General features: G+C 45.2%; 1 protein-coding gene across 1 annotated transcript in view; it reads right to left on the minus strand.

Annotated features, from left to right (window-relative positions):
* Window positions 1-2,378: 2,378 nt before the first annotated feature.
* Window positions 2,379-23,149, minus strand: part of LOC133364419 (5-hydroxytryptamine receptor 7-like) — a 30,023-nt gene continuing 9,252 nt past the window's right edge. Inside the window, exon 2 of the mRNA XM_061584903.1 lies at window positions 2,379-3,232. Within this exon, the coding sequence (XP_061440887.1) occupies window positions 2,461-3,232 (772 nt within the window). The 3' untranslated portion in view covers window positions 2,379-2,460. The remainder of the gene's footprint in view (window positions 3,233-23,149) is intronic.

A 23,149-nucleotide genomic window follows, 5' to 3' on the forward strand; every position in this document is an offset into this window, starting at 1 on the left:
CAGCAGCCATCATGAAATCAAAGAAATGGGTAGGGTCATTGGAGAGTCAAGCTCAATAGGGGGACCGAAGATGCTTGGTGGATCTGATCTAGACTTCAGGCCATCAGCTGAGGAACAAACCCATTCAGCAGTGGGTCTCAGAGTGGGATGGGGGTCTCCATAGGGAGGCTGGAGAGTTGTTAGGGAAGACTGAGAAAAACTGAATACCTGTGTACAGGATGCAGATGTGCATCTATTTACTCATTTGGTATAATGTCTTCTGGGCCGGAACAATGCTTTTAGACTGAGCAACTGCTGTGTGTGCAGAAGTCTCCAGGTTCAGTCCCTGGCATCTCCAGGTAGAAGGATCAGAGAGCAGGTGATGGGAGAAACCTCTGCCTGAGACCTTAGAGAGCTGCTGCCTGTCAGAGCGGACATTACTGAGCTGGATGGGCAAACCATCTGAACTGATATAAGGCACTTTCTGATGTTCTACTTTTCCCCACTGTGGGGAGGCGCAAGGTGCTGACACTGGAATCATTTCCTCCTTTTTGCTTACCTTTCTAGCCAAAAGGGACTAGAAACTTGCATTTTTGTTGTTATTTTAAATGCGAACAGAGAGTCTCAGCATGCTGAGTTCTGCATTTAAAACCAAATTCTTCACTTGGGCAGTGTGCATGCACAGTCATGGAAGATCGCCTCCTTCCCTACAGATCTTCTCGAGTGTTAAGAATGGCAGGGGGGCCCTCTTGGTTGTTGTACTACCCTCAGACGTTTGAGGGGGGTGACCCAGGAGAGGGCATTCTCTGGGATAGCCCCTACATTGTGGAATTCCCTCCCTACAGGGCTGCATCTGCTACCAACGTTGCATTGTCTCCACTGCATGCTAAAGACACATCTCTTTTCCCTGGCCCTATTCCTGTGACTTGTGATCTGTTTTCAGTTGTTTTTAATATTGAATTTAAAATTGTTGTACCCCCACCCCCATCCCGAGACCTTAGGGCAAAGGATGGGTGTGGGAGTACAACCTCAGGGAGAAAGCAAATAAAAAAATAAAAATAAAAAATGACAACACACAACCCTGCATGGAAGATGTGTGTTGTGAAGTCCAAATCTTGCCTCATCTCTGACCATATTAGGTGGCCCCTTAACATAAGCTATAAGCTACTCTCTCTCAGCACCCAATGGGTAAGATAAGATTGCCAGAGCTTGGCAAAGTTACTTTTTTGAACTACAACTCCCATCAGCCCCAGCCAGCATGGCCACTGGATTGGGCTGATGGGAGTTGTAGTTCAAAAAAGTAACTTTGCCAAGCTCTGCACCAGCCTTACTTGAAATGCTCTGAACACTCAGGAAGAACTGTATAAATGTTAAGCATTATTATCACATATTGACAGCACTATAGTAGATGGTATGCCCTTAGCTAGCCTTCCCCAATCTTATCTAGCCTTCCCCATATGCTGTGGGCCTCCAGCTCCCATCAGCCTCAGCCAGAATACCCAAAGGTCAGCAACAATGGGAGTTGTAGTCCAAAACACCTGGAGACCACCAGGTCAGGAAGTCTGGCCTAGGCCTTGCATGGATAACCAGTGCTTCTGTATCTGTAATACGCAAGTCTCTTTTTGCTTGCAAGCTAGTTTCCTGACTGTCTGTTATGAGGAGTTTAAAGTTGGCTACAGTCGCTTCCTCCAGTCACTTTGTAGCGAGGGCCAAGAACTAAAGTGGACGCACTGCAGTCAGAACCCTGTCTCACTTATTCTCTTTATATTTCAGCACAGTTGGTGAGAGCCACTTGCCTGGTCACCAGTTGGGAGTGAAATCACCTCTAGGTGACCACACTGAAAAAAATGTGTAAATGGGAAACAATTTAGTCTTTTTGTAGCACAAATGGTTACCATATGTGTATTTTGACAGTGAGTATTTTTATTTTTTAGTATTTTTGTTAATTAGTATCTTTTGTAGACTTATCTGCGAAGCTGTTTTGGGGGGACAGGGAAGGACCAAGCAACTGTGGCCTTACGTTGGAGATGTTCGCCCAGACGAGGTGTATGAGTCCCAGCCCACGATGAGCAGACTGCTGCAAGGAGGGCCCCCCTACATCAGTGAGCATGTACCAATTCCACCTAGGGTTGCTAGGTTCAATCCCTGAGACTGATCCTGTATCTTTAGGAGAAAAGAAAGTCAGACAAGTGCAGGTGTTCTTGCAACACTGTAATGAGAAAAACCACAAGGTGGAATTCTCCCTTCCCCCTGCACAACTTTGGAGGCTGGGCCTGGCAACCAAGACGTCTTCTGTATCCTTAAAAGTTGTGCAGGGGGAAGGGAGAATTCCACTTTGATTTTTCCCATTACACTGTTGCAAGAACACCTGCACTTGGCTGACTTTCTCTTCTCCTAAAGATACATGATCAGTCTCAGGCCTTGAATCTGGCAACCCTAATTCCACCATCTTTAACATCAATGGCCAGTTGGCCCACAGCCTTAAAGTATGCCATCATGCTTCTCTGTGGCTTTCAAGGCTTCATGCATGCTGGCAGCAGAGAGTCTCCGGTTGATGTTGCGGTAGCTACAGTGCAGCAGGTTCCAGAAAGTAGTCCTCAGGTCCCGATTGAAGAACACGTAGATCAAGGGGTTGATGAGAGAGTTGGTGTAGCCCAGCCACAGCAGGGTCCTCTCCAGCCGTAGTGGTATGCAGCTGCAACGGCTGCCACAGATGAAAGGCCTGGCCGTTGACATCAAGAAGAACGGGAGCCAGCAAAACGTGAAGGCCCCAACAATGATGCCCAGGGTCCTGGCTGCTTTCTGCTCCCTCTTGAAGATGGAAATGTTCTTCCTGTCTTGACAGAGAAGTTTGGACAAGGTGGCGCACTCCTCCACTGCCTTGTTTCGCTTGGTGCTGTATTGGCACCGGGCGCCGGTCTCAATGCAGTAGACACCGTCCTGCTCGTAGGGTCTGGAAAAGTCCATGAATCGGTGTTTCTGAGCACTGGCCTTGGCCGCCTTGTAGATCCTGTTGTACATCACAAGCATGACCGTCATGGGGATGTAGAAGGCGACCCCAGTGGAGTAGACGGTGTAACCGAAGTCCTGGCTGATGAGACACACCCGTTCCACGGTGATGTTTTTAGCCCAACCGAACAAGGGTGGAAGAGTTATGGAGGCAGAGAGGAGCCAAACAATGAACACCATCTTGGCCATCAGCTTCCCGTCTTGTCTCACAGGGTATGTCAGAGGTCGGGTTATTCCCAGGTACCTGGAAAACAACAGCCAAAGGTTGCTAGATTGTACTTTGGGTTGTTGTTTTTTTGCTGCTTATAAAGGGGGGAGGATTAGTTCAGAGTCAAAACTGGTGCATAAATGCTGCTGATTATATATACCTATTTATTACATCTCCAATATTGCAGAGATAGAAACAGTGACAAACACACTTGTTGACACCCCATTTTCTTACCAAGGATCAGGGTTTAACCTTCCACTGCTGTTTTGCATCACTGGCTCATTTATTAAAATCAAGAGGGTGTTCTTTTGGTGAATGAAAAAAGAAAAGTTATCGTTCTCCACTGGTCCAAAATATACTCATCAGCATGTACAGTGCACAAAATGGCATCCATTGACACTATTTATTTAAGAGCATTTATATACCACTAAGGTGTCAGTCTAAAAACACACAATATATCATTTAAACAACATTAAAGACACAACTTAGGCCCACAGAACAGCTATAAAAAAACACTTAAAAGCATATAAAAGTGAACAAAATGGAAATTAAAAAAACGACCCAGAGTCCAATCTTAAGGGTCAAAGAGTGACATCTTCACAAGTCATCTGAAGCCACTGACGGCTGCTCCTTCACGTATAGCAGAGGGAAAGGCGTTGCACCGTATGGGGGCAACAGCAGAAAATGCCCATTTGGGGGGTCACTGCCCTCTGATGTTCCACAAGCAGAATTTCCCCAGATGATCTTAGTGATCTTACAAGTTCTGTACAAGGGCATGTGGTCTTTCACTAGAGATGATGTGTCCACTTTCCATTGCAGGATTTAACTTCTGGTTACCCTGGTGGTGGTCATGGGGTGAGGAGGAAGACAAACTCTGAAGAACAACACCACCAGCAACTCACCCTACAAATGTTACCAAAGCATCCTAAAAAGGATGCAGAAACAATGGTTTGTAGGGCAAGGTATCAAAATGTAGAGCTTGTCTCTGGTAAATAGATGACCCTGGCTAGTTAGCAAGTCATTTTCCCAGGAGGACAAATGTGTGTTGGAGCAGGCTAGCATTTCACCCTCCATTTCACTCTCCATAGTGGGCTACCAGCTCTTGTTACAGATGATACTTTTGCATGCCACATTTGTTGTGAGAGGTAGGCAACATCTTAGATAGGAAGCTGCCTTATACTGAGTCAGACCATCAATCCATCTAGCTCAGTATTGTCTACACTGACTGGCAGTGACTATCCTTGGATGGCTTTAAAAGAAGATTAGACCAATTCATGGAGGACAGGGCTATCAATGGCTACTAGCCATGATGGCTGTGCTCTGCCACCCTAGTCAGAGGCAGCATGCTTCTGAAAACCAGTTGCCGGAAGCCTCAGGAGAGGAGAGTGTTCTTGCACGTGGGTCCCGCTTGCGGGCTTCCCCCAGGCACCTGGTTGGCCACTGTGAGAACAGGATGCTGGACTAGATGGGCCACTGGCCTGATCCAGAAGGCTCTGCTTATGTTCTTATCCAAGGTTTCAGAAGGAGCCTTATCCCAGCCCTAGCTGAAGACAGCAGGGATTGAACCTAGGACCAGGGCTTGTGCCAAAGGGCGGCCAGGTAGGCCTCTGAAGGGACCCTCATTAAGCTGGGGGAGTAACGCTCCCTTTCCGTGATCTGTGTCAGGAGCCTGCTGCGGATCGCAGGGAGGGAGCTTTCAGGCTGCCCGCCCATTCTCTCACTCCACCTACCTCTCTCTCCTGTCTTCTGAGGCTGTGTGCGCTGTGCACGCAAGGTTGCCATCAACCAAGATGGCGGTGGAGGGGCTGATGCTTCTACCGCCATCTTGGTTGATGGCACGCATGTGTAGTGTACCACACATGCGTGCCATCAACCAAGAGGGTGGCAGGGACATCAGCCCCTGAGAGTAGCCTCCGCTGCCATCTTGGTTGATGGCAGCCCTGTGTGCGCAGCGTGCACGGCAACAGGAGACAAGAGAGAGGTAGGTGGAACAGGCAGGAGCTGCATGCCTGGGGCAAGCTGGTGCCCAAGGGCCCAGTCATGCCTGGCGCCGTCCCTGCCTAGGACCTTCTGCATGGAAGGCAGATGCTCTGCCACTGAGCTATGGATCTTCCCCAACCTTTTAAGGGAGTGAAATTTTCAGGGAGCTGAGTTGGGCCCATAGCCCTCCCACTGGTGACTCACAGAATTTCAGAGTTGGAGAGAACCGTGGAGGTCATTCACTCCAACCCCAACATCAATGCAGATCTGCAGCGCAGGATTCAGCTACAGCATCTCTGACAGGTGGCTGTCTAGCTTCTGCTTAAATATCTCCAGCAAAGGTGAGTCCATATTCAGAATGTCTCTGAATATGAGTTGCTGGGGAGTACAAGTGGGAAGTGTCCTGTTGTGCTTATTTCTTGCTTGTGGGATTCTCATACGGCCATGTGGTTGGCCACTATATGAACAGGCTGTTGGACTAGATGGACCTTTGGATGGATGCAGCTGTGGGGTTCTTCTGATGTTCTCATGTTACCATTAGGAGGTTTCTCCCAATGTTTAACCAAAATCGAATTCCTTGCCGTTTCTACCCATTGACTCTAGCCCTGCTCTGTGGAGCAAGAGAGAACAAGCCTGCTCCATCTTCAGCACTACAGCCCTGCATTTTGAAGCAGTTGCGAGGCTTCGTTGGTGGTGGTGCCACCAAGAGCTGTCCAGTTGGTGATGACCCATGACAGGGTCTTATCAGTGGTAGCTCCCCATATGTGGAATGCCCTCCCCAGTGAGGTGCATCTCTCCATCACTGTTAACTTTCAGGAGGAATTTGAAAACATTCCTGTTTACCCAGGCATTCGATAGCTGAAGAGGACTGTTACCTAACAACCTGAAGATCACTGATGAAAGAATATTTTTAGCTGTGTTTTAGCACATCTTCAACTGTGTTTTACAATATTTTAAACTGTGTTTTAGAATGGTTTTAATTGTAATTATGCTTTGGAATGGTTTTAATTCTTCTAAATATGTTTTTCTTCTTTTTGTTAAATGCTGTTTTGTTTGTTTATGTTTGCCACCCTGGGTTCCTTTGAGAGGAAGGGCGGGATATAATTCAACTAACAGCAGCAGCAGCAACAGTAATTTCATCTTAGTTTTCTCTTCTTTAGGTTAATACTGAGCTGTTGCAACTATTTCTCACAGGATCTGGGTTTCCAGATTCCTCATCAAAATGCAGCAGCCAGAGTCCATTAAGAACTCTTATCCAGACCTTGGAAAAGTTACTTTTTTGAACTACAACTCCCATCAGCCCCAGTCAGCATGCCCACTGGATTGGGCTGATGGGAGTTGTAGTTCAAAAAAGTAACTTTTCCAAGCTCTGCTCTTATCACCCCTGTTTTAAAATAGCTGCACTGGTTACCAATTTGTTTCCAGGCCCAGTTCAAGGTGCTTTGCTTAAGCAAGGTGCTTAAAGCCCTAAACGACTTAGGCCTCTGAAAGACCATCTCCATCTCTACTGACCTTCTTGGGTACTAACATCTGCAGAGGGGGCTGTCTTGGTAGTTCCACTGCCTTCAGAAATGTGGGGAATGATCTTGTGGGAGGCAGCCTCCCCTATGGCAGCCTCTAAATTGTGGAACTCCCTCCCCACGGAGAGCATCTTCATTGCATCGCTTTCACTGTACTCTAAAGAAACATCTCTTTCCCCTGGCCTTTGACAGTTAAAGGTATTTTGTTTTGTGTGTCGTACCTCTTTTTTTTTTTTTTTCAATAATTTTTATTCAGATTTTCATAAAACATACAAAACAAAATCATAAAACATTCAAAGACAAAAAACAAAATCAAAAATAGTTAAACAAAAAGAAAAAAAGAAAAAAAAAACAAAAATAAAAAATAAAGAGTAAAATATTGACTTCCCATTTGTCAAAGATCAAATCAGTTATAAGTCTATAATATATAACAATCCTGTCTCTTAAGTCATATTATAAAATCACTTTCCTCCAGTAGTTATCTTACTTAATCATCAAATCTCATAAACATTACTTTATTCTTTCCACAAAAAGTCAAAGAGAGGTTTCAATTCTTTAAGAAATATATCTATCAATTTTTTTTTTCCAGATAAGCATATCGATTAATCCATCTCATTACTAATTATGATAATCTTATTGTCATAACCATAGTCAAAATAAACATTTCAATTAATCCATCACATCAGAATCTGTTAGGTTCAGTAATTTCAGTAGCCATTGTTCTATTATCTCTATTAGTTCCATTTTCCATCTTCCATCTTCAGTAGTCTTGTTAAGTCCAGTAATTTCAATATCCAATCTTCCATTATCAGTATTCCATAATAATCTTGCTGTCAAAGCCATAGTCATATAGTAAGAGTCTGATGGGAATTACCTCTATCCCAAATATTTTCTTGCCATCCATTCTGAATAGGTTGCTGAAATACTGCTGTAAAATCATATCTCTGTTCTTTTTTTCAAAATACACTGGGTCATCTCTTAAAAGTTTTTCCATTGTCACATGGCTGCAGTTAATTCCATAGATTTTCTCTATATTGGGCTCCATCACATCATTCCAGTCCAAAAGATAATCCATGCCATTGATAACTTTATCTCTAGAATCTTCATTAATTTCTTCAGAGATAACATTGAGTTCCAAACAATAGATTTTATTTCTAAAGTCCATAGACTCCAAATCTTGTTCCTGTTCCACGTTTGTTCCAATCTCCGGGATCTCCTCTCTCACAGGGACCCCTATTCCAGTCTCCAGGGTCTCCTCTCTCACAGGGACCCCTGTTCCAATCTCCGGGGTCTCCTCTCTCACAGGGACCCCTTCCAGGGTCACCTCTCTCACAGGGACCCTTATATCTTTAATCTCCTGCTTCATTTTACTCAATTCAATTTTCATTATCTCAATCTCATCCATTATTTTCTGAAACATAGTTATTTCCAGATTCTCAGCCACTTTCTTAATTGCCATTTTAAAAGAAAAATATAGGAAAACCACTTCTTATTTCAGCAACAATTGGGTTAATACTCCAAACTTGGTGACATCACAGTATAAACAGAGCAGACAGCCTTATCTCTCCAATAGTTAAGTAAACAAAATGCAGTTCCCAGGATCGAAACAATTAATGGCAATCGTCAAGAAACAGATTCGTCAAAATAAAATAGACCAAAAAGAGAGTAGTCTCAAAACAGTATAATATTTTTCAAAATAAAAATCTGGAATAGAAATCCCTCTTCTGTGTATATCTTTAGAATGCAAATCCAGGACAGCTTTTTGCAACAAAAACAGAGATAAGCTATTAATTAGTGCGTAGCAGAGAGAAGTTACGGCTCCCCAGTGAGATGTCAAAAACCGATCAATCTGGCAAATCTCTTTTAAACAGCAACAATTTAAGTCAAGTAAAAGAAAAATATAGAAAGAAGGGTGCTTGCCTGTTAGTGCGTTCTCTCTTAGAAGATAAGGTGAACGTTCGCTTTATCAGATAGAGCTTGCTGTTGAAAATCCGTCCCACCTTCGTCGGCTGGACCTCGTCCCATAAATTAATGAGATCTGGTCGTCCCAACAAAAATAGGCTTTGAGGTTAATCTCTTCGTTTCTCCCTACCCGGGAGAAGTTTAATCAGTCAAAAAAAAAAGAAAAAACTGACTGATATATCTGAATAAGCTTCTTTTGAGGCAGGAGCCCGTCTCAAAAGCAGGCACAGGCTAAGTCACCCTTCCCGGAAGTCTATGTGTGTCGTACCTCTTTTATTGAATCTATACTATTCTGTTCTGGCTGGAATGGTTTTATCTGTTTTTATAATTGTATATTATATTGTTGCAACCCATCCTGGGATTTGCTTCAGTTTGTCAATGTCCATCTTTACATTTGGGACTCAGAACTGTGCGCCATGCTCCAGATGCACTCTGACCAGCCCAGAACAGGGCCTCTCCATACTGGCGTTTTATTGCAGGTGTATGCTAGCGTCATGCCAGTGACGCAATAATAGTACATTACTGCTGGATTTATACTGGACTATCAGCACATCATTCCGCTTTATCAGTTCTGCGATGCTTCTCCAGCGTCCATGCATTATTGCCATCTGGAGCGGTATGCTTGCGCTAGGGTAGAACCTGGAATATTTGTGGTATGAAAAGTCGCAGGATTTCAGTAGGAAGCTATGGGGCATATACCAATTGGAACTGAAGCAGTATGTCTGCCCCCAAACTTTTGCAGCTTTTGCAAACAGCATGGAAAGTGGGATTGCATATAGCAGCCTCGATACCATTCATGAGCACAAATCATCATGAATGCTCATAAAGAAGGATGTCTGGAGGGCCCTACAGGCTGGAAGGCAAAGTCTCTTCAGGTGTTCTGATGCTGGAAACCCTACATGCAGGTAAGGAACTCTCATTCGGATGAGCACGTGTTGTTCTTGGAGAGTGCCTGATGTGTAATGTCACTGAGAGGCAGGACTCTACCTGCAGATTCCCACTTGCCCCTTTGTGCCTTCAGAATAGGGATGGAAGGATCTGTCAGTTTTGGTTATCTCTGTTTCTTATTTTTATTTATTTATTTGTTTATTATTTGATTTATATCCCGCCCTTTCTCTCAGCAGGAGCCCATTTTTTAAATGTTTTTTTTAAAAATTCCAATTTTAAATTTAGTTCTCACAATTCCTGCAGCGGTTTGCGATTATTATTTTGTTTAAAAAATCCTCCTGAAAATTCTCCAGCATTTTAGTGCAAATTTCTTCTAATAAAAACATTTTTGTAGGGAGTTTTGACTAAAGTACACATTTTTGTAAGCCATTTCTCATCATGTAATACATTTTTGCATGTTATATATACATTTGTATGCACACTTTCCCCTAATATATTTCTCTATTTCTCCGTAACATCTGAATCAGGAGAGGCCATGCAAGCCCTGGACCGGTGCCTGGACTCCGTGGTGGGCTGGAGGAGGGCCAGTAAACTGAGTCTGAATCCTAGCAAGATGGAGGCGCTGTGGGTTGGTGGTTCCCGAGTTCGGATAATTGGTCAGTTGCCTGCTTTGGACGGGGTCATGCTCCCTCTGAAAGAGCAGGTCCGTAGCCTGGGGATGCTCCTGGATCCATCTTTGTCGCTAGAGGCCCAGGTGACCTCAGTGGCTAGGAGTGCCTTTTACTAGCTTTGGCTGGTGAGACATCTGTGGCCGTGTTTGGACCGGGATAGCCTGACTACTGTTGTCCATGCACTGGTAACCTCTAGGCTGGATTACTGCAATGCGCTCTATGTGGGGCTGCCCTTGAGATTGGTCCGGAAGCTCAGCTGGTGCAAAATGCGGCGGTGAGACTGCTCACTGGAGCAGGGTATCGCCAACATGTCACCCCGCTGCTGAAAGAATTGCACTGGCTGTCCATTTGCTACCCGGCCAAGTTCAAGGTTCTAGTTTTGGCGTACAAATTCCTATACAGCTCGGGACCAGGATACCTGAAAGATACCTGAAAGATATCCCTTACATACCCAGTCAATCACTGCGCTCTGCAGGTGAGGGCCTCCTGCAGATACCATCTTATCAGGTGGTTTGTTCTGCACAATATAGCAAACGGACCTTTAGTGCGGCAGCACCTACCCTGTGGAATTCCCTCCCTTTGAATATTAGACAGGCGCCATCTCTGCTATCTTTTCAGTGCCTTTTGAAGACTTTCCTCTTTCAACAAGCCTTTAAGTTGAGACCTATCCCAGTCTGCATCTGTGTCAGAATTGTTTAATATGTTTTTTAATAATGTTTTTAACCCTTTTGTAAAGTTGTTTTTTTAAAAAAATGTTTTTAATGCTGTTTTGTTTCAATGTATCTTAAGATCTGTTTTTATGATGTTTTAAAGTGCTTTAGTGCTTTGTTTGCCGCCCTGGGCTCCTGCTGGGAGGAAGGCGGGATACAAATTAAATAAATAAATAATATATACATTTTTGTAAACATGGTTTGGTAGGTGAAATGCATTGCAAAATTCGAACAAGTATGAAGTTTGAAGGATGGCTGTGTTTCAGTTCTCATAGTGCAAATTTGATAAATTTGGCTTGAAGTGCAAACTGAATGAAAATTCTCACCCATCCCTAGTTAGGTCTGAGAGGGCTTATTCGTGTGATCTGGGCCCTCTGCTTCTGCTAATGCAGACTCTAATATTTAGTAGCCTCACCATATTGCTAGCTCATGTTCAGCTTCTGATGACTCTTTTACTTTACACTGTTGACAGTGCACACTCTATTACTGCAGCGCCCTACAAGTCATGAATATGCAGTCTGAGCATCTCAAATTATAACACAGAGTCCCAGTACAGACGTGATGCTTGCCGTACGTGTTTCAGCCTTGGAGATGGGGCAATGGCCATGTTGGACTGGTGGCCAGAGAAGTGCCACAATCAAGAACTTTATGTGAATAAGTGAAAAGTAAAAAAGGACTTTAATAATTAAAAGGGCTGCTTTTTCCCGACAGCAGTGACAGTGTTTCCTACTACAAGGTTCTCGGTGGAATCTAAATTTAACTTGGTGGGATTCAGTTTAAAATTTATCTCTTCCTTTAGAAATGGAGGTGGCACCTTTGCCAAGCATGAGATGCCATTTTTAGGAGTAACATTTATATTTTTTAGTTAGGAACGGTGGGCCTCAATCCAGCACAAGGTAGCCACAACTTGAGCCCTATTGAAAGCAATAAATGGGACTTAACAGTTAAGGATGGGAGGATCTGTCCATTTCAGTGTCTTAGCTTCTCACTTTTCCAGTCTTCAGTTCAGTTCTCTGCATTGAGATCAGCGGTTTTGAAACTCCCCCCCCCCCCAATTGGACCACTTGAAAATCGCTGAGGGTCTTGTCTCTTGGCGGGCCACTTAATGGTTTTTCTGCCTGTTGTAGCAATTGTAATGCGCTGTGCTAGAGGCTGCATGATTTTTAATTGGCTCAGGATTAAACTTCTTAATTCTAGCCTTCCATTAACTTTGCTGCAAATTCTCTCCACTTCTTCAAAGTGCTTCTTTCTCCCCCTCCCACTGCGTCTCCCCTACTCACCTTCTGGGCAAACCGCTGCGTTCTAAGAATGTCAACAGAGCAGCTGTCGCTTTGCTGTGGGCCACCTGAATGAAGCTCATGGACCACTGGTGGTCTGTAGACCACAGTATGGGAGCCTCTGCTCTAGACAGGAAGCTGCCCTGTATCAAGGCAGACCATTGGTCCATCTGGCACAGTGCTGTCGGCATTGATTGTCAGTGGCTTGTCAGGGTTTCAGACAGTCTTTCCCATTCCTGAGGCCTTTTGCATGCAATGGCCGATATAATAACTCACAATGGAAGAAGACGCTGCTTTTTTCCTCTTGCACTCCCTCCTTCCTCCCTTTCTTGTCTCTTCTTGTGGCTCCGCCACGTGGGGAAGGCCAGTGGTTGAAGCCGAGCATGTGCTTGCCGTGCGCTGTGTCCAGGATTCAACCCCTGGCACCTCCAGCTGAAGTATCACAGTTAGCATGTGTGTATGTGAGGGGGAAGAGCTTAAAGTGGAGCTGCCTCTCAGAGCAGATGCCTCTCGGGGCAAGATGGGGCATTGCTCTGACTTGGCAAAATAGAGCTTCACATAGGCACTTATTCCCCCTGCCCACTAGACTGTGGATGCTACATCAAGCCTCTTTTGGACAACACAAAGTAGATTGTACATTTTTACAGCAATGAATGCAGCTACCTTTTAACCTCCCTCTCAAGAGTTGCCACTAGCACGCGCATGTAAGGTGTTTTTTTTTTTAAAAAAAACTACTTTGTTCTAATTACAACAGTTGGTTACCAGGCAACAAAGCGTGCTTGTATCACAGAGGGTCCAACCAGCTCCTGGAGTTAATGTAAAAATAGCAGGGTCTAGCATCCATTGCATAACCACCTAGCACTGGCATTTCCTGTGAAAGGCTTGTTTGCAACTGCTGTAACGATCTAATAAGTGAAAGAGAAATGTGGATGCACAAGTGTGCATCATCGTAATCTAGATCCAGGAAATCTTTGCGGCGCAAGAAACTCCCCGGAGATGCTCTAGGGAGTTTCATCTTCCATGTGCGGAAGGATGCATGTGCAGACTCAGCGGATCACACATGGCATATTGGATTGGGGGCAATAAGTGCAATCAAAAGTTATGTAGGCTCAAAGAGTATGGAAAGAAACAAAATGCTTCTCCTCCTCCTCCACAGCAGGGGTGAACCTCAGGACTGGGAGCTGAATGCGGCCCTCAAAGCCTCCCTATTTGACCAAGACTGTCCCCAGGCCACACCCCCTCTCCTCAGGCCACACCCCCTCTCCTCAGGCCACACCCCCTCTCCTCAGGCCACACCTCCTCTCCCCAGGCCACACCTCCTCTCCCCAGGCCACACACCCCTCACCAGCCCTGCACCCTGCCCTTCTCATGTGCTCTCCCTGGCTGGAACATGTTCTTAATCTGTGAGATTGCTTCTTGCTTTCCTGAGCAGAACTGGATGGAAGATGAAGAGATGTGTGTATGTGTATAGAAAAACACCGGCTTTTTGGTGTCTGGAATATATCCTAATGTACAAAGGTTAATAGTCATATCCGTTGCTCTGCCCACTGTTGCCTCAGCCCCAAACTCTTCCCCCCTCTGGCCTTGCCCACCATACGGCCCTGGAAGGTTACCTACAAGGGATTGTAGCCCTTGGACTGAAGGGTGTTCCCCACCCTTGCTCTACAGTGTAGTAGACCAGCGCTGAGGAACCTGTGGCTCTGTTGTTGGACTCCAGTTCCTATCAGCCCCAGCCAGCATAGCCAATAGGCAGGGATGATGGGAACTGGTGGGCCATAGGATCCACACCCCTGGTGTGGGATCAGCCTGGGATCACCGGAAGATTACAAGATCGACAAAAAAGGAAGCACTACTCCTTTGCACACCACATAATTACCTCATGGAACCCACCATCACAAAGTAAGATGCAGCAGGAGACACCAGTTTAGTTGGCTTGTAGTACAATTTATGCAGGATGGGTCTATAGCCATGATCCCAGGCTATGGTCTGAAGGCACATGAGGCCAGCTCCCTGCTGAAGCTAAGGAGGGTCAGGTGTGGTCAGTGCCTGGATGGGAGACCGCATGGAAACCCTATGTGACCCACCTTGGGTTTCTATCATGAAAAGAAAGGCAGGGTATAAATGTAATAATAAATAAATGATAGCTGAATAGAACCTCCATATGCAGAGGCAGCCTCCCAGTAACAGGTTCTAGAGGCAGAGAACAGGGAGGGTGTCATTTACATGCCTTGCTTGTGAATATTTGGCTGGCTGCTGTTGGAAGCAGGACCCTGGGCTAGATAGGCCTTGGCCTGATCCATCAAGACAACGATTCTTATGTTCTCATAGTCTTTTGTTAGTCAGCTCAAAGCAGACTGGCTGCAGGAGTGAGGGGCCTCCTGGCAAAGAACTGTCTGAGAGGGGCAGATATACTGTTGTGCCTCCCATGGGTAGTCTGCAGCAAGCAGCTGCAAACCACAATTTTACATTTCCAACATTGCCCCGACGAAGACATGATTCACTAGAAAAAACAACAATGCTGGGAAAAACAGAAGGGAGCAGAAAAAGAGGAAGACCAAACCAGAGATGGGTTGATTCCACAAAGGAAGCCACAGACCTGAACTTACAAGATCTGAAAAGGCCATCCAAAGGGTGTGAGCTTTATGTCTGTGTTCCAGAAGAAGGAATGAAGCAGCTCCCTGAGTCTTGTGATCGCTGGATCCAGGGTGGACACCAAGCAAGAGTGCTTATGGGATTCCTTTAGAGCAGTAACAGGGAACCTCAGGCATGGGAGCCAAATGTGGCCTTCCAGACCTCTTTATATGGCCCTTAGTACCTTCCTCAGGACACGCCCCTCTTCGCAAGCCACACCCCTCATTGGTTCTGCTTCACACGCTCCTCGTCTGGCTGGAATGTGCCGTTGAACTGAAGTGTGTGTGCATGTAAAAACTAGCCTACTGTACAGAGATAAAATTCATGTTCATTGCTCCACCGACTTTTGCCTCTGGCCCCACCCACCACCAGCATGTGTCCCCTGGAAGGTTGTCCAGAAAGGAATCTGGCCCTCAGGTTGAAAGTACTTCCCCGTTCCTGCTGTGGAGTAAATGATTTCTACATTCTAGCCATTTTCTAGGGGGGGAAAGGCAGTAATAAATTTGAAGGCTTAACACAGCGTAGGTACAATGGGTGCCCTTCACTGAAAATGCTGCTCTTTTTATTTCTGAGCATATTTATACTGCAGGGCAGCACGGACGTTTCCAAATGAATCTCCATATCTCAGACTTTATGGCTCCTTCTAAGAGGAGCTTAAAACATTAAATACGTGCAGACTGGAATTGGCTGTGAATTCCTCACAGCTGCCTTTGCATTCAGAGGCGCCGTCTTAACGTGCACAATTAACTTTAAGCATCTCCTTTCTAATTTGCTCAGTTTTCTTTCTTTTGTTAAAGGAAGTTTTTTTAAAAAAATTATGAAGTCATCTAGACAGGGAATTAGTTTCATGAACTGGGAGAAGAGCAAAGTGGTTTAAAAACATTTAGGGGGTAGCTATCTATGAATGATCTGGACAGGTTTGGCTTAGAGTTAAGGCAGTGAGACTGAGGGGGTGTTTCCAGATTTCCAGACTATTTTGCGGGTGAGATTCAAATGCATGCTGGCAAATTCAGGTTGCACAATTGAAGGAGATTGGGTGCTCTTGAGCAACAAATCAGCTTCCAGCCCCCAACCCCCACTTTTTCCAGTACAGGAGGTGACAGAGAAATGCACGGAAAAGTATGGGATAAGAATGAGACAGGACGTCACAGCACACCTCTGCAAACAAATCAGAATGAATGCTTAATAAACAGCTGACTTTGTATTAGCAATACGTAGCTCAGCTGCAGAGCATCTGCTTGGCATGCAGAAGGTCCCAGGTTCAATCCCCAGCATCTCCAGGTAGGGCTGGGAGAGAATCCAGTCTGAAATCTAGAGAGTTGCTGCTTACTGAGCTAGATGGACCAGTGGTCTGACTCAGTATAAGGCAACTTCCTCTGTTCCTAACTTTGCGCTCAGGGCTGGTTCTAAAGGGTGGCCAGGTGGGGCACTGGCCCAAGGGCCCCTGGAGCTACAGGGGCCCCTGAGGGGCCCCTGAGAGGCCCTCCACTCCCTTTCTGTGATCCGTGGCTCAGAGGAGCTTCCGAGCTGCCTGTCATCCCCCTGCTTCACCTACCTTTCTCTCTGCTTTTTTTTGTAGTGCGTGCAGTGTTGCCATCAATCAAGAAGGCGGCCGAGGTTTCCGTAAGCGGCTGAAGCCTCTGCTGCCATCAACCAAGATGGCGGCAAAGGCTTCAGCCGCTTATGGAAACCTCGGCCACCATCTTGATTGATGGCAACCCTGTGCACGCAGTGAGTGCAGCCGCAAAAAACAGCAGAGAAAGGTAGGTGAAGCGAGGGGATGGTGGGCAGCTCGGAAGCTCCTGTCCTGCGATCCGCCACTCCTGCTGCGGATTGCAGAAGGGGACCGGAGGGGCCCGGGGCAGGCTGGTGCCCAAGGGTCCCAGCATGCCTGGAGCCAGCCCTGTATCTAAGAAACATGCGATAAACAGGTTGTCTGGTCCTGACTTGATTGAAACTTGTTTCAATATATGTTGTAGACATTCCTTTGTGGTGTGGGGTGAGAATGAACTAGAACACTGGTCTTAACTGGTGGGTCAGGACACTCTACTGGGTAGCGGCCTCATTTAAGGTGGGTTTCACAACAGCAGCAATACCATCATATAACTTTGTTGTTGTTATGTGCCTTCCAGTCGATTGCGACTTATGGCGACCCTATGAATCAGGGACCTCCAAGAGCATCTGTTGTGAACCACCCTGTTCAGATCTTGTAAGTTCAGGTCTGTGGCTTCCTTTATGGAATCAATCCAGCTCTAGATGGTTTTAAAAAATCAAGAAATGGATCCCCAAATACATGTTTTGGTTGAAGATAGTTCTTGAAAGTCTATTATTATTTATTTATCATTACATTTATGCCCCACCTTTCCCCCTCCAAGGAGCTCAAGATGGCATATAAATATGGTTCCTCTCCCAATTTTATCCTCACAACAACCCTGTGAGGTAGGTTTGGCTGAGAGACAGTAACTAGCCCAAGGTCACCCAGTGAGCAGGGATCTGAACCCTGGTCTCCCAGGTTCTACTCCGATCCTCTAATCACTACACCACACTGGTTCTCTTTGCATGCATACTGGCTGAAGATGACTGGACTAGAAGATCCACAGGTCTAAGGTTTCTTGACCAACACAAAATCCAAAAATTTGGTCTCAATGTACGAGTTTCTTGACTTTTAAAAAATGCACAGATTGTTACCTTGGGGTTTTGTTTGTTTGTTTTTCCAGAGTGATACTGATGGTAAGGATACAAATAGTTTGGTGGATGTAGCAATGAATTAGCATTTTGAAATCCTCCAGGTATTTTAAACTGGTTGGTTGGCTGGTCATTTCCCCCCACAGAATGCACAGTTCTGCTTTTTCCCACCAATTTTCCACTTGGGTGTTCCAACACTGATGCAGACATTTGTCACGCTAATATTTCTGAAGCTCACACAGTTTGGCAGCAAATCAGACAGTACAGCATAGTTTCATTTTATTGGTCTCAAATGTGAACACTTCCGTTGCAGCTTACTTGGATTCTTTTTTGAACTGGAGGGAGGCTGCTTAGTAGTTTTAGGGAATATAGGAAACAGCCTTATACTAGGTCAGATTATTTGTCCACCCATCTTAGGACTGCCTACTCTGACTGGCAGCAGCTGTCAGGGATCTGAAACAGAGAAGATTCTTTTCTCCTGCTACCTCATGTTCCTCTAACTGGAGATGCTGCTAGGGACTGAGATGGGGCTAGGGATGGAGAAGAAATTTGATTCAGTTCGCATTTAAAGGCAAACCTACTCAATTTGCACTTTCTGAAATGATACATGAACCAAAACACAACCATCCTTCACAATTTGCACTTTTCTGAATTTTGCAATGAAGTTCTCTAGCCAAGGAACTTACACTAAAGTGTATATATTTGGCTAGAGCACGCATAAAAATGCATATATTCATGAAAATGACATTAAAATGCATTATGTTAGGGAACATTGCTTTGCAAAAATGTGCATATTAGACAAAGTTGCATACAAAATGATGTATGTTTAGATGTATGCACTAAAATGCTGATGGGTTTTCATGAGATTAAAAAAAATCACAAGCTGATGTGGAAACATGGAGCACCGAATTTAAGATTGGAAAAATGAGAAATTAACATTTATTTATTTATTTATTTATTAAATTTATATCCCTTCCTCCCAGAACGAGCCCAGGGTGGCAAACAAAAACACTAAAAATGCTCTAAAGCATCTTAAAAACAAAAGACTTTAAAACATATTAAAATAAAATATATTTAAAAACATATGAAAACAAAGCATCTTTAAAAACATCTTTTTTTAAAAAAAAAAGCTTTGAAAATATTTTAAAAAGCAATTCCAACACAGATGCAGACTGGGATAAGGTCTCTACTTAAAAGGCTTGTTGAAAGAGGCACCAAAAAGATAATAGACATGGCACCTGTCTAATACTTAAGAGGAGGGAATTCCAAAGGGTTGGTGCCACAACACTAAAGGTCCTCTTCCTGTGTTGTGCGGAATGGACCTCCTGATAAGATGGTATCTGCAGGAGGCCCTCACCTGCAGAGCTCATTGATCAACTGGGTCTGCAGAGCGCATTGATCAACTGGATCTATAAGGGGTAAGACGATCTTTCAGCTCATCATTGAAAGGTTCGCCCATCACTTTCTGGGACCTTCTGCATCTGTCACTGACTGAACCATGCCGGAGGCAGAGGAGAGGTAAGGGGAGGTCATTCATATACAGACTTCCCCCCACAATCAGTGTCAAAGAGACTGGTTTGAGGGAGGAGGGGGCAATGTGTTTCCAGCGCTTTTCACTCTCCCTCCCAACCCAGGAGCTGGCTTTGTAAGGGTGAGGGAGGGAACGTGTCAAAATCCTAGGCAGAGAAAGTGAGAAGCTGGGGTGCGGAATAAAAAAGGGGAGGTGGAGAACTAGTGCCTTCCTTCTTCCCAAACACCCAGCCCACCTTGGCTGTGAAATCTCACAGGGAGTTCCTAGCTAGCGGTTCAGTGTTGGGTAGGAGCGACGGAGGCTGTGGTTCCCAAACGTTTCGCCCCATGGACCACTGCGGAGAGTCTTAGCAGACTGCTTCATGACTTCTTCTCCCTGTTGTTAGCAATTGCAACGCACTGGGCTAGATGCTGTTTGGTTTTTCAGTTACGTTCTAATTGCTTCATTTCTTTTCTTATGCAGTATATTGTATTTTATCCCGCTACAGTTTGCGGTCCACAGAATTCAAGCTGTAACACACTTAAATACAATATGAGAAATGAAAACAACTTATGGCGACCCTATGAATAGGGTTTTCATGAGGCTGAGAGGCAGTGACTGGCCCAAGGTCACCCAGTGAGCCTCGTGACTGTGTGGGGATTCGAACCAGGTCGTAGTCCAACATCTTAACCACTACACCACACTGGCTCTCTCGGTCCCACCAGTTAAAACAGCTAGGCTGGTGCGGACCAGAGAGAGGGCATTCTCGATTGTGGCCCCCACCCTCTGGAACTCTTTGCCCTATGACCTCCGCCATGCCCCCTCCCTATCAAGTTTCCGCCGAGCCTTGAAAACCTGGTTATTCAGGCGGGCTTACAAGATTCTTGGGGCGGACTAGTTTTTATCTTGTTGCAGTTGTGGGTGGTTTTAGATTGATTACAGTTGATGTTTTGCTTATATGTTGTATTTTATATGTTGTATTTTATCCTATTATGTACGCCGCCTAGAGTAGCCGTTAATTCGGCCAGATAGGCGGCTTAGAAATAAAATTTTATTATTATTATTATTATAATGAAATGAAATGAAAGAAAGAATAAAAATACAACTAAAATCGATATGGATATTCAATGTGGATGTGCCGTGGGCCACCTGAATGAAGCTTGGGGACCTCTGGTGGCCCATGGACCACAGTTTGGGAACCCCTGCCTTAGGGCGACTGAGTCTCTGTCCCGCTAACCTCAGACTGCTCTCAGCTAGCCCCCACTTGCCCGCTTTCATAAGGACAGCTAGTCCAGAGGGCAGCTCCTTCCTGGCCTCAGCGTCCACTTTGTAAGACTCTACAGGGAGGAGGATGGAGACAAAGCTAGAATGACTTGGCACCGCCTCTCATTGGCTCTGGCTCCGCCTACTGTTGGCCTTCCTGCCTTCTGCCCTACCAATCCCAGTGGGCACCAGCCACCCCTGAGTGGCAGGAATGTACAGGAATAGTGTCACATAGATAATAATGAAGTACCAAAGGATTGTGTCTTTCTCAAAGCTTAAAAGCTGCAGAGGCGACCTACAGAAGTGGGCTGGGGCTGCAGCTTTTTCCTAATCAACCCCCCCCCCTCAGCTAATAGCCTGGTTGAGTAGGTTGGAGAAGAGTTAGACATTTATCTTCCTTCCCCAAGGAGACCAACATCAGAGCACATTCCATGCACATTTAAAGTGTGTTACTTCCTGCAAAGAGTCCTAGGAACTGTAGTTTGTTAAGGGTGCGGAGAATTTGTAGCTCTGTAAGGGGAAAACCACAGTTCCCAGGATTCTTTGGTGGAAGTCATGCGCTTTAAATGTGCATTGGATGCGCTTTAAATGTATTCTGTGTATATGGAGCTGCCTTGCCCCCGGGTCACACATTTTAAATACATGATTTAAGAAATATTTCTAGGGTTACGCTATGCCGTACTTATATACAACTATACAACCCTATTTATTGGCTACTATTTAAACCAGAGTTTCTCAACTGATGGGGTGCATCCCCCAGAGGGGAGTATGAAAATCAGGGGGAAGTAAGTGATTGCTTAAAGAATGTACAATATAGGTAACATTTTAATATTTTTTTAAAAATGATAAGGACTTTGATTCATTTTTATCATTTCCCCATTTTTATTTATAATTAAAAGTCATGATGTTTCAGTCCTTTTGAACATTAAAATAAAATAACTAGGGGAGCCTGGTTTGAAGGGGGCGTGGAATTTTTATGTTAGCTAAAAGGGGGTGTGGGTTTAAAAGGTTCAGAAACACTTATTTAAACCATAACTCCTTTTTAGGGCGAGTTTATTACTGTTATGGGTTTGGGGGCTGAGACAGATGATTTCTATGAATGCCCTCCAGCCTCTGATTTGGAACCCTGCACCTAGTGGTGGGCTCTGCAGCAGCTAATAGAGTGTCAGGGGAGCTAATGGGTCTGTCAAGTGCCCATTAACTGACAAATGGGCCAGAGAGCTCCTATTGTATTGAAACTCTTCAGGAGAGCCCCCCCTCCTGGGGAAAAGAGAGGGTTGTGTTTTTAGTTGTGGGAGAAAAAAGGCTGGGAGCTGGAGACATGCAGAGAGGCTGGCTCCCTGCACCATGGCTTTAGGATGCCTCCTGTAAACCTGATGGAAAAGCAAGATCTATGGGTCTGCTGATGCTTTGAACCCCTCCATCTTAAGCTCAGGTCAAAATGTGTGTAACTAAATAAACCATATTTCCTAAAAGACACCACCGTCTCTGCTGACCTTCTTTCCAAGGAAACCAAGCCGTAGGGGACCCCTGGAGATCTCTCACTGCTCGGAGATTGGGGTGGCCTGCAACATTGTTACACGCTGAACAAGTGCAACCCGCAACAAAATGTTGCAGTGTAGAGTGCCAGCTGGGCCTTCCCTTTTTCAGGATGCGCCATTCTATTACTTCCCCCCAGTCTTCTATTTACCTCCCCCCCCAAGTTAGTATTCCATGCCCATTGGGCATGCCCAGTCCTCATTGGGCTGAAACCTTGGGGTTCCAACAAGCCTTGCATGCAGAGCTTGGAAAAGTTACTTTTTTGAACTACAACTCCCATAAGCCCCAGCCAGCATGGTGCTGGCTGGGGCTGATGGGAGATGTAGTTCAAAAAAGTAACTTTTCCAAGCTCTGAGTAGATGGTGCCATTTTGGCTATGTTAAGGATAGGGACTCAGAGAATAAGTTCACTATTAGTATGCACAAGCAGGGCCCAGCAACAAAATGTTGCAGATGTATGGGGCTGGGAGCGGGGAGCTTTTAAAGCTCACCATCTCCAGGCAAGAGGCTGTCCAGAGTAAGTGAACAGGTGGGTGTCAGCTGGTGAGAGAACGAGTGAACGGAGGAAACCTTTAAGTATCTCTTCTTCTATCCTCATTTTCTTTCCACTCCTCCCTCCCATCTGGTTTTCAGTTTTTTCCCCTCTCAACATCCTGTAGGCACTGAGCACACACCATCTTCTTTCAGTTGGCTTTTTTCAAGGATGGTGGTGGGTTGTTTTTTTTTTGGTACATCTGCAAACCGCAGAGTTGCCCTAAATCTGCTGGTATCTCCCTGTTCCAGCTTTCACTTCATAAGCAGTGGCACTTGGACAATTGAAGTGATTAGGAATATAGAGCGATTTCTGTCACCTTAAGGTGACACACAACAGTCACTTAATTTCCATGTACTGAAAAATGTAAACAGAGTTTCACTTACAATTGAATACAGAGTGCCTCACACAATGAGAATGATTCTAAATAATCGCCCTGGTTAAGGTTTTCTGTGTGCAAAGCACGTCTTCTGTCCTTGAGTAATGGCCCTCCCAAATTGAATTCAATCTCCATGCGTCTTAGCACTGTTCCAATCCAACAAAAGGATCTGCATGCAAAACTTGCTTCCATATACCGCCCTTGTGATGGTTGTTTATTTAGGACAACCCTCAAGAGTATGCATTTCACATTCTGCTGTAGGAGAATGTCAGGGACTCTGTGTAGGGCTGTACACAGCCAGCTCCATCTCTGACTAAACAAACCCATGGCCGGGCAGCAGGTGGGGAAAGGAGATGCTGTGCCTCCCCCCCCCCAGACCAAGAGCAGAGGGTCCAATCCTGCATGGT

The sequence above is a fragment of the Rhineura floridana genome, chromosome 9 (assembly GCF_030035675.1).
Source record: "Rhineura floridana isolate rRhiFlo1 chromosome 9, rRhiFlo1.hap2, whole genome shotgun sequence".
NCBI classification, from domain to species: domain Eukaryota; kingdom Metazoa; phylum Chordata; class Lepidosauria; order Squamata; family Rhineuridae; genus Rhineura; species Rhineura floridana.